This window comes from Sorex fumeus, unplaced genomic scaffold (assembly GCF_029834395.1).
Source record: "Sorex fumeus unplaced genomic scaffold, SorFum_2.1 ptg000018l, whole genome shotgun sequence".
Classification (NCBI taxonomy): domain Eukaryota; kingdom Metazoa; phylum Chordata; class Mammalia; order Eulipotyphla; family Soricidae; genus Sorex; species Sorex fumeus.
In genome coordinates, this window is record NW_026606075.1 from 22,584,111 (window position 1) to 22,608,803 (window position 24,693).

General features: G+C 42.8%; 1 protein-coding gene across 1 annotated transcript in view; it reads right to left on the minus strand.

The window, feature by feature from the left end:
- The window catches only part of JMY (junction mediating and regulatory protein, p53 cofactor), a 97,263-nt gene extending 72,829 nt beyond the window's left edge, over positions 1 to 24,434 (minus strand). The window contains exon 1 of the mRNA XM_056112402.1: positions 22,836 to 24,434. Within this exon, the coding sequence (XP_055968377.1) occupies positions 22,836 to 23,876 (1,041 nt within the window). The 5' untranslated portion in view covers positions 23,877 to 24,434. The remainder of the gene's footprint in view (positions 1 to 22,835) is intronic.
- Between the last annotated feature and the right edge of the window lie 259 nt (positions 24,435 to 24,693).

A 24,693-nucleotide genomic window follows, 5' to 3' on the forward strand; every position in this document is an offset into this window, starting at 1 on the left:
TAGTATAGTACCTAGTAAAATAACATAGTAAAATACACTGTCTTGCACATGACAGACCCAGTTTTGTTCCTAGCACCCATATGCCTCCCTCAGCACTGACAGGAGTGATCCCTAAGCAAAAGCCAGAAATAAATCCTGAACACTACTGAATATGGCCCCAATAATCAAAAGAAAAAGAAAAAATTCCAACTGAGAAGGGGGTGGGAAATCAAAGAGGAAGGCAGAAAGAGCAAAAAATCTTTGGTAGTTAGTTGTCTGCTATTGCCCCTTATTGGATAAACTTGAGAAATCCAGCAGTGAGGAAAATTTCAAAAACAGTTTGCAAGCTAATGCAATGATACAAATGAGATTTTTGTTAACAATTAATTCGCATAAAGGTAAAGGTAAAGGTAAAGGCCCTCCTGTTGATCATCGATTTGCTCGAGCGGGCCCAGTAACGTCTCCATTGGAGATTTTGTTGTTACTGTGTCTGGCATATCGAATACTCTCGGTAGCTTGCCGGGCTCTCCGAGAGGGGCGGAGGAATTGAACTCGGGTCGGCCATGTTGGCTGCGTGCAAGGCAAACGCCCTACCGCTGTGCTATTCCTCCGCCCCTCTCGGTGAGCCCAGCAAGCTACCGAGAGTATCTCGCCCGCAGGGCAGAGCCTGGCAAGCTACCCGTGATGTATTCAATATGCCAAACACAGTAACAACAAAGTCTCCAATGGAGACGTTACTGGGCCCGCTCGAGCAAATCGATAATTCGCATAAAACTTCTCAAAATCTATAAAACTGCTTTCACTTTCCACATATGCAAAATGCAGACACAAAGACATACTTTATACAAACCAGCCTCAATGGCACCTGTTCAGAGTCAAGAGAATACAGCCAATAGGGGTCTAAGAAACTCTCCTGATTATCACCTTTTATTTTTCTCTTTATGTTGTGCATGATCTAACGCCATAACAAATATCATTATGTGTGTGTATATTTATATATACACACGCATACATATGTACAAAGATAAGCTGAAAGTCAACAAATCTTCATCCAGCATGAGGCTCAAAGGGCAAACTGCATCCCCCAGGTAACTGTGAGAAAGGTAAATAGAAGCATCACACCTCAACGGAGCAGAATCCAACAGAAAATTCTTTGGGAACCAATACTGGAGTAGGGAAATCTAAACTGTAATCGATAAACTGTTGATAGTCTCAGTGTGGACACATTTTAAGCTGAAGTTGGGGTTGGGGAAGGGAGAAGAAAAAGCACACAACACTTTTTTTTCCCTCAAGCTTTATCAAATTAGAGAAAAAATCTCCTGAGGAAAAGGTATAACGGCAATCATTCTGAAATGTGTATGGGGCATTCAATTCTTATCAAGGCCTAACCTCAAAAGAAACTATCTTACCAGAATCTAACTTACTAAAGGTTTCAAAGTTTAACTGACCTAGGGGGAGAGATATGCCCAATTCCAGACGTTTCTAATCTCATAGAAGAATAGAGGGTAAAAGAACTGATAAGTACTTGTTAAGACCTCAGTACTAGAGGCAGGCATAATTACAGACTGAAAACTATTCTCAGCACTTCCTCTCCCACCAATACTTTAGCATCATATCAACGGAGCCCCTATTTTAAAAGGAACAAAACTGAAAAAAATATTTCATGACTTAAATCTTATTCAAAAAGTAACTAAGAAAACCTAAAACAACGAACTGGGGGAAAAATACATATGAAGAGGAAAATTTATGCTCTGACTAAGTCTAATGCCTAACTAAACAAAACCTTATACACTAAAAGGCCTTTATCTCAGCTTCCTGAACAGAGATAAAGCATCATGCTCACTATCTTAGCACATTATCCTAGTTCATCATCCTAATACATCATGCTTACCTTTAGGTTGGGGCCAGGAAAACAGTACAGAGCTTGCTTAAGGTGCTTGCCTTGTATCCGGCCCACCCTGGCTTGACACCCAGCAACATATTCCCTGAGCACTGCCAGGAGTCACTCCTGAGCAAACCCAGGAATAGCCCCTGAACACCTGGATGTTCCCAAACCTTTCCATCCACAAAAAAATAAAATAAAATAAACATTACAAGCCATGTTAAAAAGTCTGAAGGCATTGGCCTGTTCCCCCCGGTGGCCCAGTGGCTGCTATCCTTCAGAGGCCACTGGACAGTCAGGTTTGGGCCCCCAGTGACAAGACACGCAGTGTCTTGCGGGATGGGGGTGGAGCCGGTCCTGTCCTCCCCATCCCAATGAGACCCCAAGTCATCGCCCATGAATGGCCTCTCTGGCTCCTGATCAAGCTGCTTAACAGCCATGATCCCAAAGACTCAGAAACAAATCTCGAAACCCAGTGGCTTTTGGCAGAAATGCATCCGGATCCCATAGAACGTTACTGTCGCCGGACCACACCAGGGAGGAAAGGATGTTGTCACTCCGCCTGCTCCCCCTTGGCGGCTTGATGGCCATCATCTTCCAGAGGCCATTGGAGAGTCAGGTCTGGGCCCGCAGTGACGAAACTTGTTGGGCCTCACAGGATGCGGGGGGAGCCGGTCCTGTCCTCCCCACCCCAACAAGACCCCAAGTCATTGCCCACGAATGGCCTCTCAGGCTGCATTATCCCGGAGACTCAGAAACAAACAAATCTCGAAACCCAGCGGCTTTTGGCAGAAATGCGTCCAGACCCCGCAGTAGGTTACTGTCGCCGGGCCACCCCAGGGGGTAAAAGGTGTTGTCCCTGCGCCTGCTCCCCCTTGGCGGCTCAGTGGCCATCATCCTCCAGAGGCCATTGGAGAGTCAGGTCTGGGCCCGCAGTGACGAAACTTGTTGGGCCTCACAGGATGGGGTTGGAGCTGGTCCTGTCCTCCCCACCCCAATGAGACCCCAAGTCATCGCCCACGAACTGCCTCTCTGGCTCCTGATCAAGCTGCTCAATGGCCATGATCCCAGAGACTCAGGAGCAAATCTCGAAATCCAGTGGCTTTTGGCAGAAATCCCTCCAGATTTAAATGTTAAAATTTTGAAATTTCAAAATCACATGGCCCGACTGCAGCCACACGACATCATATGTTATTCATAACCAGCAATAGAACACAAACTGTCTGTTGCCTTTTCAGCAGATCTGAGTGTTGAGGTAAAATCTCAAATAATAATGGTGGGTCTGGTGTCAAAATATTAAATGTGATCAAAGTAGAGAGAGTAATGTGGAAATCATCTGCCCCACAGGTAGGGGGAGGGTATGGGGTGGGGGTATACTGGGGATTTTGGTGGTGGAGGGTGGGCACTGGTGAAGGTACGGGTGTTTCATTGTATGACCGAGACTTAGACCCGAAAGCTTTTGATTTGCTCTCACTGTGATTCAATAAATAAAATTATAAGAAATGTAAAAGAAAAGAAAGTAAGGTGGAGTTCATGCACAATTCAATCAGCTAATCAGTGGCTGAATAAATAGCAGTACTCCTACATAAGAAAAAAAAAGTCTGAAGGCAGAACATCAAAACCAGACTCAGATATATAGCAGGCATGTAATCATTGAGACTATCAATTTTAAACAATCATGAATATATGGGGCTAAAATGATAGTACAGTGGTAAGAGCGTTTGTTTTGCACATGGCCAAGCCAGGTTCAATCCTCAGCATCCAATTTGATCTCCTGAGCACCACCAGAACTAATTTCTGAGTACAGAGTCAGGAGTAACTTCTTAGCATCACCAGGTGTGGTCCCAAATACGAAAACAAAACAATCATGTGAGCCAACAGAGAAAGAAATTACACAAAAAAATGGGTTTTTCAGAGATATATTTATTTATTTAAAAGGACAATATAAACTGAAAGCTAGAAATTCTAAGAAAATTTTAAAGAAAATGCACTAACAGCAATATACATTTGATTGACTTAGCATTATCCTGCAAAGAAAATAAATGTATGACATTGAAGAAATGTCTATCAGAAACTTACAAAACTGAAAACAAAAAGTTAAGACTGATATATAACAACAACAAAAATGCAACAACAAAAAGGATCAGAATATTCAAGTGTAGGACCTATAAAAAACAAAAATGAGAATTATAATGTAATTCTCTTCAGAAATCATGCAAGCAAATGGCAGTGTGAAATAATGAGAGTTCTGAAGGAAAAAATCCCACTAAACTAAAATTCTACATACAGTGAAATTATCTTCAAAACTGAAGCAGAAATAAAGACTTCCTCAGCCAAACATAAATTGAAGGAATTTCATGCCAGTAGACCTGTCTTGCAAGAAATGTTAAAGAAAAAGTTAACAGAAAGAAGGAAACTGATATGTCAAAAACTTGAATCTAGATAAAGAACTATTAAAGAATAAATGCAAAATAGCATCTTTCTCATTCTTTTTAACAGTCTAACAAGTAAATTTGTTCAAAATAACCATCACAGTGTGTATTATAGCTTAGTTTATGAAGTGAGTGACAACACTGAAAGGAAAGAAAGAATTTGAACACCCTGGTACAAGGAAGGCACTTGTATCACACACAAGATAGAATGATGCATTTGTATTTAAAAGAAAGCTTGGATGAGTTATAGATGTATATTGCACATTCAAGGGCAACCACTAAAAAAATTTAGTAAGTTTAACCAGGAGTAAGCCCTAGTGGTGCTGGGTGTGGTCCAAAAACCCCAAAAAGAAAAAAGTGAACTGAAATAGCTGTATTAATTTTAGACAAAGCAGACTTTGTAGCAAAGAACATTTTCAGAATGAAGAAGTGCATTATATAAGAATAAAATGGTCGATTCTCCACGAGGACATAATAATCATTAATGTGTATATAAGTAACAACAGACTATTGTTAAAATAACCGAAGCAAAAATTAATAGAACAGCAAGGAGAAAGGATTGATGCACTATAACTGCTGAAGGCATCAAGGCTCCTCACTGTTATGAGAAATGGAAAGATTCAACAGGCAGAAAAGTATGAGCATGACTGAATTCAACAGCACCATCAGCTGATTTTAACTGACATCAACAGCTTCATCATGCAACAACAGCAAGTTTCTTTTTTTCTTCAGTACACTTAGAACATTTACCAACTCGACACATTCAGGCCTAGTATACACCATACTAATCGAAAAGAATAAAAATCAGACAAAACATGCTGTGCAACTACAAATGAATTAAATTAAAAATCAGTAACAAAAATTATGGAGAAACCCATAATATTGGAGATTAAATAAATATCGGGATGGTATTAGTACAGTGGGTAGGGCACTTGCTTGGCATGGGATTGACCAGTGTTAGATCCCAGGCATTCCATACAGTCACCAAGCACTGCCAATGATTCCTGAATACAGAGCCTGGAGTAACTTCAAAACACACTGGTGGGTGTGGCACAAAAAAAAGGGAAAGAGAAAATGCAAAATATAAACTGAAAATAAATATACAACTGTAGCACTGTCCTCCCGTTGTTCATCGATTTGCTTGAGCAGGCACCAGTAACGTCACCATTGTGAGACTTGTTGTTACTGTTTTTGGCATATCTAATACGCCATAGCAAGCACATTGCCAGGCTCTGCCATGCGGACGAGATACTCTTGGTAGCTTGCCGGGCTCTCCAAGAGGGACGGAGGAATCGAACCTGGGTCGGCCATGTGCAAGGCAAACGCCCTACCCGAGCAATAGCACAACGTATATGGCATTTGCCTTGCACATGGCCAACCTGGGTTCAATTCCCTGCATCCCATATGATCCCCTGAGCACTCTAAGTGCAGAGCCAGGAGTAACCCCTGTGCATCACCTGGTGTGACCCAAAAAGCAAAAAAAAAAAAAAAAAAAAAAGTCTCACGTATTTAACTATTTAACTTCCCATCCTATGATCTTATATATACAACATACCAAAAAAATTGGAACATAAAAAAGCAGTGCTAAGATAAAAATTTATTTCATCGAATGTAAATATTCGAAGTCTAAAATCAATATATTTGCCTTAGAAAATTAAATACAAAGAAAGCAGAAGGAAAGCTAAAATCAGCATAAATCGTGCAAGTCAAAAGAAAACAGAAAAAATCAATTAAAATGCATGTTCTTTGAAAAGATCCATAAAACTAATATATCTCTAGCAAGGTAAAGAAGAAATTGATATAAATGAGTTTCAATTATATTTCTATGTAAATGAAAATAAAATCACCACTCTTTAAATCATCACTCATTTAAAGCTCTTTAAAATTATAATAAAAAACATTTGAACAATTCTACATCCACAAATTTTGAGAAAATGGGTGAAATGAATTGTTTCCTTGAAAGATACAATCTAACAATGCTCTCACAATTTAAAGATATACAATCCAAGCAAGCTTATAGCTATTCTACATATAAAGTCAAAATTTACCCCCCAGGCAGGAGAGAGCACACAGGAATTTAAGGTGCTCGGTTTGCAAGCAGCGAACCCTGGTTTGATCATTGTCACTACATGCTTCCTTCCCAGCACTACTCAAAAGTACCCCTGAGGGACTGGAGAGATAGCACAACGGGTAGGGCGTTTGCCATGCACGTGGCCAACCTGGGTTCAATTCCCAACATCCCATATGGTCCCCCAAGCACTGCCAGGAGTAATTCCTGAGTGCAGAGTCAGGAGCAACCCCTGAGCATCGCTGGTGTGACCCAGAAAGAAAATAAATAAATAAAAAATAAAATTCAAAAAAAATTTTTTTAATTAAAAAAAAAAGTACCCCTGAAAACAGAGCTAGAAAAAGCACCTGGTTACCGACAGGTATAGCCTAGGAGCCCCACCCAACTTTAGCAAATTAACTTTCCAAATTAGCATCAAAGAAAAAGATGAATTCACTAGAATAAATTTTAAAACATAGTTAAGGATTATGCCAATTTTCAATAAAATAGAAATGGAGAAATATTACCCACTTTATCATTTGATGAGACTGATATTAAGCCTATAATATAGAAAACAAATACATCACAAGATACAAAAACTAAAGGCCAACATCTGTCTCATAAACAGATGCAGGGGCCAGAGAGTAGAGTTGGTAAGGTAGCTAGGCTTGCACACAGATTCAATCTGTGGCATCCCAGGTGGTCCCAGGAGCTCTGTGAGGAGTAATCCCTGAGCACAGAATCAGGGGTAAATCCTCAGCAGTGAAAAACCCAAGATATATAATAATATAGCATGCCACAATTAAATTGTTGAAAAAGATGGGGAATATATATGTTCTCCTTTTTTGGTTTGTATTTTGAAACTAATTTAATCTGAAAGAACATCTAAGAGGCTCTAAAGGATGGCTGTCTCTGAGAAAGAGAACCCTTTTCAGGTCAGGGATATGTATCTTTCGCTTAATTTTTTTTTTTTTATCCCAACCAGGTGCTTGACAATGTACTTTTGTACCTTTTTTTCTTTTTTATTTTTTGTACCTTTTTTTCTTGAAGGTAAGTTTTCTATCCCTTAATATTTCTTCTCTACTTCTTTACTTCAAAGGTACTCTAGCTTACATATCAAGGAAGGAATATAAAATCTTCCCCTTCACCAGGTACTGAAAACTACACAAAAAACTTTTCCAAATGAAGTATAAGAAATAAAGATGATACACCCTTTTCTTCTTATTCTCACATAATACTCCTAAGTAGCTGAATCATGTGTTGGATCCTATTAATTTACAACCAAAAGGGAGAATTAGGATAGTAACAGCAACTACCATAAAAACAAAAACAAACACTGTCCTCCAGTTGTTCACTGATTTGCTCCAGCGGGCCCAGTAACATCTCCATTTTTTGAGATTTCTTGTTACTGTGTTTGGCATATTGGCAGGCTTTGCCAGTGCGGATACTCTCGGTAGCTTGCGGAGAGGGGCTGGCTGGGCGCAAGGCAAACGCCCCACCACTGCGCTATCGCTCCAGCAGCAACTGCCATGATGAACAATTTTTGTTTTATGTTTTTGGGCCGGGCTGGAGCGATAGCACAGCAGTAGGACGGTTGCTTTACACGCGGCTGACACCGCCAACCTGAGTTCGATTCTTCCACCCCTCTCGGAGAGCCAAGCAAGCTACTAAGAGTATCGCGCCCGCACAGCAAAACCTGGCAGTTCCCCGCGTCGTAGGCGTTCTTTAACAAATCGATGAACAACGGGAGGACAGTGCTGCAGTTTGGGGGCCACACCCTTTGGTGCTCAGGGGCTACTCCCTGTTTCTGTGCCCATCTGTGCTCAGTCGTGGGGATCAAATATGGGCTCTTGCAAGCAAATAATGAGTTCAGCCCTCTGTGCTATCAGCCTATAGCACAGCGGGTAGGGCGTTTGCCTTGCACGCAGCCAAAATGGCCGACACAGGTTCGATTCCCAGCATCCCATATGGTCCTCCGAGCACCGCCAGGAGCAATTCCTGAGTGCATGAGCCAGGAGTAACCCCTGAACATCACCGGGTGTGACCCCAAAAGCAAAAAAAAAAAAAATTACAAAAATCAGTCTATTAAAGCCTATAAAAGCAATGATGGGCTGGATAGTATACAGGGTAGGGTGCTTGCCTTGCCTGCAGATGATCAGGGTTTGATTCCTGGCATCCCATATGGTCCCCTCAGCACTGCCAAGAGTAAGCCCTCAGCATGTCTCCTCCACCCACACAAAAAAAAAAAGTATCATAGCAATGAAACAATGGCAGTCTTTATAATAAAATAATATCTTATAGTTTTATAGGTAATAATTCCATCCCAAGAAAATGTACAACCACAGGCATCCTTCACCTTAAATTCCACTTGAAAATGGAACACTTCTTAAAATGATTTTCTACCATAACTTAGGAATAGCCAAACTGTTATTTCTGCAAGTCATTTACAAGTGATCAAATGCCACAGTTCAATAGTAAGACAATCCTCAGGCACTCAGTGTCTTTGAGCTCTTCTTACTAAAGTACATATAATGCAGCAGTTCAGATACGTTCAAGTCCTTAGGTTTACTAATTAAATCACAACAGTACTCCACAGATATGTGTAATCAATAAGACAAAAATAAGCTATTCTATTCAAGTATTAATACACGTGTACTATTTCCCACATCCCTTTAAATTCTCAAACTGAACAGTACTTTACAAAGCTATTACGCAGGACCTAAACTTAATACGCTTGCAAAGAAACCCAAGGCATCACCTAACACTGCTAATTTATTAATTTGTCCTCTTTCCTATAAAGTTTCACTTTTTCCCAACATTAGATTACCTTAGAACCAATTTTAACTTCAACTGACAAGCTATTTTAATATAAGTATCTGAAAAAAATGTATTTTGAAGCTTCAAAATATGCCATTTACTAAGCACTAGGTTTTATTAGTTCAGATCATTTCCTATTATTTGTGAAAAAAATAAACTCATCTGTGAAAAGAATATAATTACTAACTTGCTTCTCTTATGTAATATTACCAAAAACTGGTGAAATTCAGCACAAAAAGTTAGCTAAGTTGTGGACATTTGCAGGTTATGATCTATGAAAGGTGCAAAGTGCTATAAATAATGTGTACACACACACACACACACACACACAAGAAAATAGAAAGAGATGGATTACTCAGGACCACATTATGTTTGAGATATAGAGAGGGCAGACCTAAATTTAAAATGTGGAAAATACACAGCTTTGCTAAATTTGATAAGATTCACCGACAGACGTAATATAAATCAAATGTAGACAGATTTGAAGAATACAATATGCCTGCAAAGAAGGGCTCTCAAATGCAGCCAACACAAAACAGAAGTGTTGAGCCAGGAGGACAGTTCAAGGAACAGGAGCCCTGGCTTGATCCCCAGCATAGCATGATCTCAAGAGCACCTTCAGCAGTCACCCCTGAGGACTAAGCCAGTTTTCCCTAAGAATCAATGAAAGTGGCACAAAAATAACAGTAACAGGGGCCAGAGAGAGAAAGTACAGTGAAGGGAGCTTGCCTTCCATGAAGCAGACCCAGGTTAGATTCCAGCACAAATATAGTACCCAGAACCCCTTCAGGCCTTGAGCACCCCGGGTGTGGCCCCAAATCAAAAAACTCTTAAAAACTTTGAAAAAGTTATTCTGGTGACCAAACAGTACAGAAAGGTGTATGCCTTTCATGCAGATTGGATCCCAGGTTGGATCCCCCGCTCTACATGTCCCTGAGCTTCACCGCTACAACCCTGGAAGACCCAAAGTAACACTAAGGCGGTCCATGTAATACCTAGTCCAGCAGGGCCTGAGCAGCAGCAACACAGCCGTGGGTCCTAAGCACTGAACCATCCCTAGCCCCTGTAAATACCATTTGGGAGCCCACCTCCACAAAAAAGCTATTATGTCCTGTTTATTTAAAAGAAATCGAGCAGAGTCATACAAAGTACTAATTAAACTGTGGTCTAGTAAGTAAAATACTTCTTTTCCCCTCTCACTAGTTTCCCCAAAGGATCCTTTTTTTTGCTTTCCCTGATTTACTCTGGTTAAGGCTCCTAATAAACACATAGTACTACATGTATTTTAAAACTTTCCAGGTTTTAAAAAAAAAAAAAACCTCAAGCTAAAATTAAAAGACATAATAAACAGGAAAAAAGTTCTGCACTAAATATAAGATAAAGGGCTAATATCCAAGGTATATTAAACTCAGAATGCTTAACAACACAATCAAAAAATCCCACTTTTAAAAAGGGGGAAAATGAACAGATACATCACTGAAGACATAGTTTGTATGAAGACATATACATGTCATATAACATGTTCTATGTATAGATGACATACACATACATATGAAAACTGTTACGTGTTCATCACTTTATCAGAAAAATGCAAATCAAAACTATTATCTCACACCAGTGAGACTAGAATATAGCAAAAAAGACATGAAATCACCAGTGTTGGTAGGAATGTGGTTAAAAAAAAAAAAAGAACTCTGACTCAGTCTAACAATACATGAATGAATAAAGAAGTTAAGGTGGGGTGAGATACACAGTGGGCAAGGTGTTTATCATGCCTGAGGTCAACCCAGGTTTGATCTCTGGTACCACATATGATCCCAAGCACCACCAGGAGTGACCCCTGTGCATCCCAGGGTGGGCCCAACTCCTCCACCCAATAAAAAATATATATACACAACCAGAATATCATGCAGCAGTAAGGAAAGATGAAATCATGCAGTTTGCTACAACATGAAAAAATGTAGGGCAACATGTTGAACAAAATGAGTCAGAGGGAAAAAACAAATACTGGATAATCTCACTTATTTGTGCCATATAGAGACAAAACAAGGAACAGACAATATCAATGACAAACCCTTGGCAAGGAACTACAAAACTAATTAACAAACAGTCAAGGGAATGATGGAGGTCAGGAGTGGGTATAAAGATCAGACTAGAAGAACATTAAGGCAGTTGTGCACTGAAATCAAGAGACCCAAACTTTTATAACCAAAATTAGGTGCCTATCAAGAGGGGAGACTGGAGAGGGGTTGGGAGAAACATTTGGAATACTGGTGGAGGGAAGTTGACACTGGCTGTGAGATGGGTGCCACAATACTGAGTGCCTAAAACTCAATTATGAATAACCATAAATTAAAATAAGTAATTTTTAGTTAAAAAAAGAGTTGTGATTACGGGCACTCTGGTGTAGACTCTGTACATCAATCACAAACTTGAACACTATAGTAACCATAGTAATTATTTTTTTAATAGTTAACCTTAACCTGCAAATTCTCAGTTTTTGATACATAAAACAAAATCCTGCTTACTGCAAAGTCTCTAGGACAAGGGCCATCATGCTAGTAAAGAAGTAAATGAAAATGAGTAGCCTAAAAAACTAAGAATCTCCATAACTACAGCGGCAGAAAAAACTCCTAACAACCCTACGTTTCTTACTCCTTTCTTGAATTATATTACATTTGATTTCTCTTTGGGAGATGGGGAGACAGTGAAAGTAATACTTGTGGTGGTGGTGAGGGCCTGATGGGTCAATGTTTGGGGGGTCTCCAGAGTCATACTCAGAGGCAGTTAGGGTTACCGGGGATAGAATACTCAGGACCTGAAAATGCAAAGCATGTGCTCTACTCCTTGAAGCTATCTCCCTGGTTCCGTATTTGTTAATTATTTCAAATAAAAAGAGTGAGGAAGAAGGTATTTCCTATGCTTGTTAGGGACTTTCTATCCTGTACCTTGCCAATCATAATTAGTTCTACAGTAAATTCTCTGAACTGTGGGCTATAGGTTTGCTACTTGAAGATCCTGGAATAATTTTTTAAATCCTATAACCTGAGCAGTTACACTCGTCTATGTTCTGTTACTTTTCTCCCTGCTTGAATTCATCAGCAACAAGGCTAAGTGACTCATTATTTTTTCAATTAGGAAGCTGTTTAAGAAGCAACACAATTTCTACAGATAATATCTTCACCAGTTTACTATTAATAGACACAAATAATTAACTGCTTTGAAAATGAGTGAGACTCATGTCTAGTGCTGGAGTACTCCAACGGGGAGAGGCCTAGCCCAGCAAGAAACTGAATCTGTGGTCCTGGGAATGCCCCTTACAGGTATGAGATATTTTTCCAACTGACAATTAACGTTAACCCTACACACATTTCCAACAATCACAAGATACACTGCCTTACTGCTCTTGTTTTTACATAACTGATTTAACCTTGGGGGGAATAAGGGATGGAGCCCCAACCAGCAGTGCGCAGGGATAACTCTTGACAGAGCTTGAAATGATATGTGGTGCCAGGAACCAAAGGAGTTAGAAGCATGCAAAGCAATCACCTGACCTGCAGTACTATCTCTCTAGCCCCCATTTAAAACTTTTTCTATGTTAGTCATTGATGAATTGTTAATAATTCAAAGCTGAAATCAAGTTTATAAAATATAACGGCAACTGACAGTAATGAGTTATTCTAGTATTTGAAAATTTTATTTTTGTAAAGTTATTTAAAGATACATGGCAAGCCAGTTTTATTTTACTCTAAGGGAAATATCTTTAATTAAAATATTAATCGCTGGGGGTATGGTGCCACCAGCAGGTCAAGCTGTACCTGAGAGGTGAGTGCATCAGCAGCCTGATGGCGCCTTCAGACTTCCAGATACCCCAAAATTGCTGCTGTGCCTTTAGACAGACCTCAAAACCTTGGGGCAAAGTTTACCAAGAAAGTAAGCAGTCAAAAGTTAGGTATGTGGAAGACACACCTCCGGCTCAGCTATATAATCGGGGGCACAGTCACTCTAGTTCCTGATTGAACTGCTTAACAGCCATGATCCCAGAGACTCAGAAACAAATCTCAAAACTCAATGGCTTTTGGCAGAAATTCGTCCACTCACTGCAGTAGGTGACAGGTGCTGGGTAACCCCAGGTGGGAATAGGTTTTGTGCCTTGGCCTGTTCCCCCTGCCTGCCCGGTGGCGGCCATCCTCCAGAGGCCACTGGACAGTCAGGTTTGGGCCCACAGAGATGAGACATGTGGGGCCAATGGGATGGGGGTGAGCCGGCTTGTTTCCTCTCCATCCCAAAGAGACTCCTAGTCACCGTCCACGAATTGGCCTCTCTGGCTCCTGATCAAGCTGCTCAATGGCCATGATCCCAGAGACTCAGAAACAAATCTTGAAACTCAGCGGCTTTTGACAGAAACGCGTCCAGATTTAATTTGTTAAATTTCAGAATTTCAAAATCACACGACCACTGCTGCAGCCACGCAACATCATATGTTATTCCTAGCCAGCAATAGAAAACAAATTGTCTACTGTTGCCTTTTCAGCAGATCTGAGTGTTGGGGTAAAATCTCAAATAATAATGATGGGTCTGGTGTCAAAATATTGAATGTAATCAAAGTAGAAAGAGAGTAATGTGGAAATCATCTGCCCCACAGGTAGGGGGAGGGTGTGAAATGGGGGTATACTCGAGTTTTGGGGGGTGAAGAATGGGCACTGGTGAAGGGATGGGTACTCGATCACTGTATAACTGAAACCCAAGCACAAAAACTTGTAAGCCTACAACTGTACCTCATGGTGTTTCACTAATAAAAATTAAAAAAAAAAAAAAAAGAAATATCTGTTCCTGCCTTCCCACCCTGCCGAGACCACGAGTTGCCCCTAAGAGCAGCTCTTCAGCAAAGCCACGGACCCAGAGGCACACAAACCAATCTCGGAACTATGCAGCTTTTGGCAGAAATCCCTCCAGACTTAATTAGTAAAATATCAGAAATCCAAAATTGTGGAGCCACTATCACAGTTGCACGACATCATATGCTCTTCACAACCAGCAATAGAAAACAACTTATTTCACGATGTCTTTTCAATGCCTTTTGATTGTTGGAAAAAATTCCAAATAATAATGGTGCATCTTTTGTTGAAATAATGAATGTAATCAAAGTAGAGAGTTAAATGGAAATTATCTGCCTCACAGGCAGGGGGAGAATTGGGATGGGGGTTTATTGGGGTTCTTGGTGGTGGAAAATATGCACTGGTGAAGGGATGGGTGTTTGATCATTGTACGACCGAGACTTAAACCTGAAAACTTTGTAACTGTTCTCACTGTGATTCAATAAATAAATTTAAATATATATATATCTGTTCCTCTATTCAATTCACTTATGATCATTATCTCTCTCTCTCTCTCTCTCTCACACACACACACACACACACACACACAAATAGTTTAAGTTTTAGCTCTCACAAGACTTAATGTACAGTGTAAACCTGCACAGAAACTAATTCTGAGGCCCTCTGGGGAGCCAAAGACTTTATAACACACTGTTTACAAAAGAAAGCATCTAGCTGGGCTTCACTTGAGCTGGCATATTTCTTTTTTTTGGTGGGGGGGGGGGTCACACCTGGCTTTGCAGAGGGGTAATTTCTGGCTCTGCACTCAGGAACTACTTCTGGCAGTGCTCAAGGGACCATATAGGATGCCGGGGAATTGAACCTGAGTCTGCCACATGGAAGGCAAATGCCCTACCCACTGTACCATTGCTTCAGTCCCAGGCATGGCATATTTTTACTAAATAATAATATTCATTCCCAAGCATTTTTAAGTTTAAATATAATTCACTTTTTTATTTCTATAATACTCTTTGCCATAACCTTTTATCGCTGGGCAAAGTTAAAGTCAATATTCCACAAACTAATGTATAATATACAATAAAAAGGGCACTATTTCTAACAAAAATGAATCAAGGTAAGTTAACATTCTTCTCTTCCCTCTTCCCTGTCTTCCTCCCTGGTCTGCTTCCCAAAATTTAGCAATATAAAGTTATGAGGGAAAGGGAAGTACATTATTTTTTGAAGTTTACAGCTTTTTCTTTTTTTTAAGAGGGAGATCGGGCACGTTCAGGGTGATATGGGCTGGAGGGATAGCACAGCAGTAGGGCATTTGCCTTGCACACAGCCGGCCCAGCATAGCCGAATTCGATTTCTCCGCCCCTCTCGAAGAGCCAGCAAGCTACCGAGAATATCTCACACGCAATATGCCAAACACAGTAACAACAAGTCTCACGATGGAGACGTTACTGGGCCCGCTTGAGCAAATCGATGAACAATGGGAGGACCGTGACCGTGAGTTTACAGAAAAGTATTTTATATAAATGAGTCTGCATGAGAAAGACATATACATTCTGTCTCACATACAAGAGCTTTAGGTATAGACACACATACACATACTATGGGTACAAGTTTAAATTAATCGTTGGAATTACAATGTTCTTTAATCACAGGATTATGTATTACAATGTACGTACACAATCAACATATTCCAAATCCAGTCATGACAAGACACTGTCATGTTCTGTCTAGAGATAAGACACTGATCATATACTTCCTTTTGACTATGTTTATCAATTAGCCCTACACCCTCTTCTAAATCATAGTCAAGTCCACTATTGTAATTATGGTTTACTATCAAAACATTGATAATCATTTCAAGAATTGCTGTGCTGCAGGTAGGGCATTTGCCTTGCACTAGGCCAACCCGGGTTCAATCCCCGACATCCCATATGGTTCCCCAAGCACTGCCCAGAGTAATTCCTGAGTGCAGAGCCAGTAGTAATTCCTGAGCATTGCTGGGTGTGACCCCCACAAAAAAAAAATTTTTTTTTTTAAAGGAATTGCTGTCCTGATACTGTAGGCATTGTTTATCAAATCCAGGTCACACAAACTGATCATTCATACACAAAACAATCTTACACTTCTTAAAAAAAAAATACTCCTGCTACTACAGTGATCCTCCACTCAGGCCAACAATCAAGTTTACGGCTAAGCTCATTCCAAGAGGCCTTAGGGGCACTTGATTCATCCTATCATGTACTTCTATATAAATAACACTCGCTATACTAAACCCTCATGAAAGTCCAAGAATAACCATCCATCAAGAAATAAATTTCATATTTCATTTATACTGAAGATTGAAGCTCTAACTAGTATATAATTTTATAATTCAATCTCTAAAAGCAATTTCTCAGTACAATTTACAAAATCTAGCTTCTCACAACTTTTTTCTAGTCAATTTACCATATTAATCATTAACCATTAATCACTGACTCAGCAAAAATTTTAAGCAAAATGAGTTTTTCTTATAATTCCATACTATATTTCTCCAGTATATCCCCAAAATTAAGCCCCAAAAGAGATTTGGGCTTATTTCTAAGATTACAAAATGGGTAATTTGTAATTGCAGTTTTCAAGTTCCTTTTGAAGACCTTTTCTGGTTCAATTTTATTATTATTATTATTACTATTATTATTATTATAACACCATGATCTATAAAGTTGTTCTTAACAGCTGTTTCAGGCATTCAGTGTTCCAAAACCAATCCTGCCACCAGTGTGACCTTTCCTCCACCAATGTCCCCAATTTCCCCCTTCCGCAGTTTTTAACTTCCAAAAAATGCAACAAGGGGCTGGAGCAGCGGGTAAGGCATTTGCCTAGCATGCAGCTGACCGGGGGCTCAATCCCCAGCATCTCATATGGTCCTCTGAGTACCACCATGAGTAATTCCTCAATGCAGAGCCAGGAGTAACCTCTGAGCCTCACTGTGTGTGGCCCTAAAACAAACAGACAAAAAAGTGACATGCCTACACACATAAAACTTTAAGTAATGCTTAAGTTGCCCCATATTAAAAGCCCATTCATTTGCTTCCCTCAATTTATAGGGGTGACACAAACCTGAGAGAAAGAGTTCATATTTAGAATACAACATGGTCCCTCAAGAAATGTAAATTAAAAAAAAAAATTTGCATCTGCACTTTACACTAAAAGAACACACCATCCAAATTCTTTGAATGCTTCTAATACTTAAAAAAAATATATAAAACAAAACAAAACCTGGTGTTGGTTGTTAACTAAGAGTACCCATAAATTGTCAGCATTCATAAATTGGTAGAGAATTCTTAAGATACTGTCAAGGCCAGTGACCTTGAGAAGTTTATACTCTAGCTGTACTGTCTGTTCTATTTAAAAAAGAAAAAAAGGGCTGGAGAGATTGTGCAGCATGAAGGGTGCTTGCCTTCTATGCAGCCGACTAGGGTTTAATCCTCAGCACCCTATAGAGTCTCCTATACCTTCAAGATGTGGTCCCCAAACACAGATTCCAGGAGTAAGCAGGGTTATGTGGCTCAAAAAGTAAAAACAAAACAAAAAATTCACTGAGCATTTTGAACTAAAATAGGTGTGGGTCTTTAAAGTGAAATCTTTATAAAGAGGTCGGAGCACTAGTACAGCAGGTAAAGCCTTGTGGCGGACCAGGGTTCAATCCTTAGCATCCAGGTAGTCTTCCTGAGCACCACCAGGAGCAAGTGATTCCTGAGTGCAGAGTCAAGACTAACCCCTGAGCTTCGCTAGGTGTGACCCCCAAAACAATAAATAAAAATGAAATGAAGGGGCTGGAGCGATAGCACAGCGGGTAGGGCGTTTGCCTTGCACGCAGCTGATTGGGGTTTGATTCCCAGCATCCCATATGGTCCCCTGAGCACCGCCAGGGGTAATTCCTGAGTGAGGAGCCAGGAGTAACCCCTGTGCATCGCCAGGTGTGACCCCCCCACCAAAAAAAAAGGAAAAACAGAAATGAAATCTTTACATTGGTAGAAAAAGGAACACTTTGGGGAAAGGAGTGAAAAACAGATGGAGGAGAAGAAAAACATGATTAAAGGATGAAATTTTCTAAGTAACAAACCAAAATATGCTTTAAAGGATACAATGCACTCGAGAACCTACAGAAAATTCCAGAAGTCAACTTGGAATTTAAAAAAAGTCACTATTTAAAAATGTTATGTAATGTTCTGAATTTTATATAACTGCTGAACTTAATAATTATTAAACAAACAGAATCAGTAATTAAAAAATAACACACAAATGTAAATATTTAAAAATTTGACTCACTAAACACTGATGGTGCAGTGAATCCTATATAGATTAAGCTACACTCCTGCAATTCTGGTGTAAACTGGTAATTCAATAAAGGATGGGGGGGGATATTTTTGCCTTAGAAAAAAGTTACTGCAGGCCAGAAATAGTACATCATGTACGGCATTTGCCTTGCACACTCCTAACCTGGGTTCAATTCAATCCCCAGCATCCCACATATGGTTTTCAGAGCCTGCCACAAGTGACACCTAGTGCATAATTACTGCATACTATTAAGGGGTGGGAGAGCTTGGGCAAAACCTAGAGAAGTATGGTGTGCCAGGAATCAAACAAGGAATGGCTATATAAGCCATTTAACCCTACCCCCACTCCATTCCTGCACTATGTCTCTGACCCATAGCATACTATGAAGATAGCAAAATATGTAAGCAGCTGGGAACAATAAATACATGATTAGTGTACTGGACAGTCCCATTATCAGGTCCCTGGCAGACATCACTAATTAATCATATCAATTTTCTTAACACTGAGCCTCATAATTTTTTGTTTTTAAGGGTAATAAAAATACTGACTATATGGATTTTAAAAATACTCATTATAACAAAGGACACACGCCATTGCATACTAGTTCAAAACCATAGACTGTCTTGAGAGCAAAGAGTAAAATCAATAATGCACCTTAAGTCAAATTACTGATTCTCTTTTAAGGGAGGGTTGGTTTGGGGGCCACACCTGGCTCTGCACTCAGGAATCACTCCTGGCAGTATACTTCAGGGACCATAGTGGATGCCATGAATCAAACTCCAGTCGCTGCTGGCTGATTTTTGAGGGATGATTTTCAAGTATTAAGCTTTGTCAATATAGGTTCACCAAAGGTAACAAATGTATCTCTCTAATCAGTGTTCCTGCTCATCATTTCTTTCAACATAATCTTCCGGCAGAAACCAGGGTGAGCAATAGAATTGAACATATTTGTCATTGATAGTTTTCTTCCAAATACTGTTCAAATCAACAAGAAGCATCAAAAGAATTTTTTGTTTTGTTTTGTTTTGTTTTGGGGCCACATCCAGCGATGCTGAGAGGTTAGTCCTGGCTCTGCAGTCAAAAATTAATCCTGGTGGGCACTGGGGACCACATGGGATGTCAGGGATTGAACCCAGGTTGGCCACTGTAAAAGACAAACCATACCAACTGTACTCTTGCTCTGGCGCCTCAAAATAATTTTTTTTTCATATTCAATGAAAACATTTTGACTTGTTTCCGAAAACACAAAATACTCTTTACACATTTTATTTTGGGGCCTACAAGATAGTATACAGGTTAAGGCATTTGCCTAGCATGTAGCTGCAGCCCAGGTTGAGATCCCAGCACTGCAGTTTCTGCACACTGCTGGGCATGGCCCCTTGACAAAAAGCCGGGGAGAGTCCCCATAAAAAAAAATTAGTTTAGACTTTTGCTGTTGAAAAGAGCAAAACATTATGATCAATAAAATCTCTTTTTTTTTAAATGTTTTATTTATTTATTTTACTGGTCAGACCAAGCAATGCTCAGGGAGTTGCTCCTGGCTCTACACTCAGGAATTACTCGTGGCAGTGCTTTGGGGACCATATGGGATGCCCAGGATCAAACCAGGGTCAGCCACCTGCAAGGCAAATGCCCTCTCCACTGTACTATTGCTCGGGCCCTGAGCAATAAAAATTTAACTAAGAAAAAAATCTTTTAAAAATACCCAAAAACCGGGGGCTGAAATGATAGCACAGCGGGTAGGGCTTTTGCCTTGCACTCAGCCAACCCAGGTTCAATTCCCAGCATCCAATATGGTCCCCCGAGCTCTGCCAGGAATAATTCCTGAGTGCAGGGCCAGGGAAAAAAAAACACACACACACCCAAAAACCGAGGCATGGCTCCACACTAGTGTTCCTTTCATGTGTAATGCCCTTGGGTTTGATTTCCAGCACTCCCAGCACCCACAAAAGTAATTCTCCCTCCCTTAAGGGTTCTAGAAATTGGGACTGGAGCAATAGTACAGCAAGTAGGGCGTTTGCCTTGCATGTGGCCAACCCAGGTTCGATTCCCAGCATCCCATATGGTGCCCTGAACACCGCCAGGAGTATTCCTGAGTGCAAAGTCAGGAGGAACCCTGTGAATCACCAGGTGTGACCCAAAAAGAAGGAAAAAAAAAAAGCTCTAGAAATTATGATAACTCTATTTTTCAGCAGCCCTCATTTTGAACCCAATTTGAATTAAAAGACAAAACTATTTCTTAAGTAAAAGTAAAACACAAGCCAACATTACTTAGAAATTACAAAACTAAATCAATAAAATACGGATATGTAAACCAAATAAAACCACTCTGCTCTTGTAAATATATAGGTATCAATAAAAACAAAACTTTACCAAAGAATGTCACTATTTAAAATTTACTATTTCCTTCCCAAAGAATTTAAAGTTGAGAGACCCAGAAGTGAGAAGAGAAATAAAAAACAGATGTCTGGATGTCCAGGATCACATTATGGTGGGCGATATAGCACATAAAGTAAACCTAACAGGAAAAAAAGAGCAATATGGGTTCGGGAAGTTTAGTTAAGAGTACTGTGGGCGACCAGAGATAGTACAGCAGGTAGGGTGTTTTCCTTGCACACTGCCAAACCAGGTTTGATCCCCAGCCCCACATACATGATTTCCTAGCATCTTTAGGAGTGATTGCTGCGCACAGAGCCAGGAACAAATCCTGAGGCAAAGCTGACTATGACCCCAAAACCTCACACTCAAAACAGCAAGAAATAGTTACCAAATTCTCAAGACCAGCAAAGAAAAATAGACAGTATGCTATGAAACAGTCAGGAGGCTACAGCTTTCTATCCTATAGCTGGATACAAGCAAGGTTAACAAACGACAGACAACACAATGTCAGAAATATAAACATCATAAAAGAAAGGCATTTCCCCACTTTAAGGAAATCTCAATTTATATTAATACTAAAAATAATTAAAATGCTGAAAAAATATCTTAGGGTCCAGTAGGGTAAACTAAGTTTACCATAAAGAATAAAGTTTTCAACAGAAACTGTTAAGTAGGTATGATCTCAAATTATAGACATTTTACGGTAGAGCTCCCTATCTTCCCATACAGATCTATTTCCTATTGTTCCCACTTATTTTAAGGATTATAGCTTGAAAAAGCTTCGCACAACTTTTTCTCATTAAGTATAAAGGTTTTATAAAGATTCCTGCCTGGTTGTTTTTTGTTCTCACTAAAGTGTGAAACGTGAGCCATCCATAAATTGTTGTGATGTTCCTAGACTGCATAAAGCCCTTAAAGGTATTTGCATCCAACTGTCAGTTGGTACTGTGCAATAAAATGGGCCAATCATTTGGAGAAAAACATCCTACATTTGCATAATTCATTATGCTAGTGAAATAAGTCAAATACAGTATCAAAGTATATCTGATAATACTGTTATCAGAGTCGGATGAGGAGAGAAACTGGTAGAAGGTAGTCTCAAAAGGTACGAACTTCCATTCAACCAGGCCAAAGGGATAGCGGAGTGGATAGGGCATTTTTTTGGGGGGGGGAAGGGGAGGAAACACCAAGGTTCGATCCCCAGCATCCCATCTCACTCTCAGGAGTAATTCCGAAGAGCAGAGTCAGGAGTAACTCCTGAACATCGCCGGGTGTGGCCCCCCAAACAAAAAAAGGAACCGCCAGGGATTTAAGGCACAAAATCATGCCAACAGCTACCATAAATATATACAGTAAAGTTGTTATGGGTAGATCCTGAGTCTCATTACAATACTTTTCCCTTTTATTGTATCTTCCTAAGATGATGAATTCTTGCTAAACCTACCGAGGCATAATCAATTCACAACATACTAGATCAAGCCAGCATGCTATTGGTCAATTAGTTCTCAATAATATGGGGAGGGGGGGAGGGCGTGGAACGTGCCGAAACACCAAACTACATATGGAGAGTAAACACTGACCAACTCTATCAAACAAACTTTTCAGAGAAAAACACCATGCCAACAGCACGAAGGATTTCTATGTGGGAATTTCGAACCGGAAAGAACTTCGGCGGCAGGGAGAAACGTGCCCCTTTTCCCCTCCGGACTGGAAATGTGGCCCGCTGGGCAACAGAAGGCTCTGGGTTCAAGCCCAGGACGAAGAAGGAAAAGGAAAAGGAAAAGGAAAAGGAAAGACGGAAAGGAGAGAGAGAGAGAGAGAGAGAGAGAGAGAGAGAGAGAGAGAGAGAGAGAGAGAGAGAGAGAAAGGAAGGAAGGAAGGAAGGAAGGAAGAAAGAAAGAAAGAAAGAAAGAAAGAAAGAAAGAAAGAAAGAAAGAAAGCAAGCAAGCGAGCGAGAACGAACTTGTTTCTTCAAAGAGACAGTGATTCGCTGGCAATTTCAATACGGGTGGTCAACAGAACACTGAGAGTCGCATCTATCTTACAAAGGAAAACCCAAAGACTCACTCGGGGGCCTTCGTGGTTTACCTTCCACGCGCTTCCGCTCTCCCCAAGAGCGACCGGCGCCCAGGCCAAGTTCTTACCTCCTGGATGCGCTTCCGGGCCCGCTGGAGTACTTCTTCGTAGCCCTTCTGCCGCAGTTCACTAAGGCTTTCGTAATACTCCTCGGGGTCGTCGGTCTCGGTGAAGAGCACCTGGGAGAGGATCTTCCACCCGCAGGTGTCCAAGCCGTGGCCCAGGTAGACCTGCAGCTGGTAGCACAGTGTGTCGATCTCCTGCTCCGTCATCTCGGGGGCGCCCCCGAAGAGCACGGTCCACATGCCCGACGGCTCCTCGGGGAACACGGGCAGGCAGGGCTCCAGCTGCGAGTTCACCGAGCACAGCTGCTGGTGCACGGCGCGCAGGTCCTGGAAGGAGAAGAGGCCGGCCCAGCTGCACTCCTCGGCCGCCGGTTCCAGCTCGGCGGCGGCGGCGGCGGGCGGCGGGGGCTCGGCGTCCGGGGGCGCCGGGGTGGCCGGGGCCGCCGGCTCTTCCTTCACCAGTTCCAGCACCTCGATCTCCTCGGAGACGGCCCCGCAGGCGCTCACGACGCGCACCGACGCCACCGGGGCCTCCCTGGGCGACGGCGGGGCGGCCGCCGCGTCTTTGCCTTCAGCTCCTCGGCGGACCGGGCTGGACTTGGCCCGCACCGGGCTCCGGAGCGGGCTCTCGGCGCCTTTGGCGGCCGGGCTCCGCAGCAGCGGGTCGCCCCGCAGGCTGCGCGCGCTCCGCGGCGAGCCGCCGCCATCCGCCCAGGCCGTGCTCCGCCGCGGCCCGGGGCTCCTGCCCGGAGTCGCCGCGGCGCTGTCGGAGCGGCCCTTGGCGGCCGGGCTGCCGGGCCCGCGGGTGCCGTCAGCGGGCGCGGGGGTGCCGGGCGGCTCGGCGGCCCCGCGCGCCCCCGCCGGCTCCCGGGAGCCGCTCCGCTGCCGCTGGGCCGTCCGGTTGTGGCAGGTGATGGCAAACTTGCCCTCGATCTCGTTCCAGGCCACAATGAAGACGAACTTGTGCTTCTCGCGCTCCTCGAACACATGCGGCCGCACGGCCACCCAGTCCGACTCGAGCGTCTCCTCCAGCGCGAACGACATGGTGGCTCGGGCGCCAGGCCTCGGGGCGGGCGCCGCTGACCTGCCCGTCCGAGGACTCGCCGGCTGGCTGCGCCGCGCCCACCGCTCACCCTCGCCGGGCGCCTTCAGCCATCTTAGCGCGCCCGCCGGCCTCGCCGCTCGCTCGCCCGGCCCGGCCGCTCGTGGACCGACAACGCTCCTTTGTGGCGCGGCTGCCGGGACAGACAATACGCGTCCCCGAAGCAGGTAGTTCACATGGTCACGTGCGGCCGGATCTGTTTACAAGCCCCGCGCTGCCGCAGCGCCTCGCGCCCGCCCCGGCCGCCCCTCGCGCGCGAGGCCGCGGGGCTGCGTCTGCGGCGCCCGGGAGGTGAGACGTGGGGCTCGCCGGGCCGGCCAGGCCGGTCGCGCTCGGGGCCGGCGGTTGGCGCGTCTCGGCCGCTCGCCGGAGCCCGATTCCCCGCCCCTTCTCTTCGGCGTCGCCTCCGTCCGAAGCCGGCCCGAGAGAGCGACGCGTCTCCCCAACTCCGCGCCTCAGTCTCGCCACAATGTTGCCATTCGGCTGCTGACGTCGGCGGCTCCACGAGGGACGTAAACATGGGCACGTGCCTCACGCTAGTGACGCGGCAGCAGCGGCGGCGCGCGCGCGCGCGCGGGGTAGCCGGCGCCGCGCCTCGGCGTCCCCGCCCCCACTGGCCCGCGGCCGCGCGCCCCGCTCTTTCCGGTCTTCTGCGCAGCCGCTGCTTCCCGGGCGCTGGAGCGGGCCGCCGGCTCCCTGCTTGCCGCTCTCAGGCGCCGAGGGGCCAGGTGTGCTCTGTGGGACGGGTTACCTCAGACT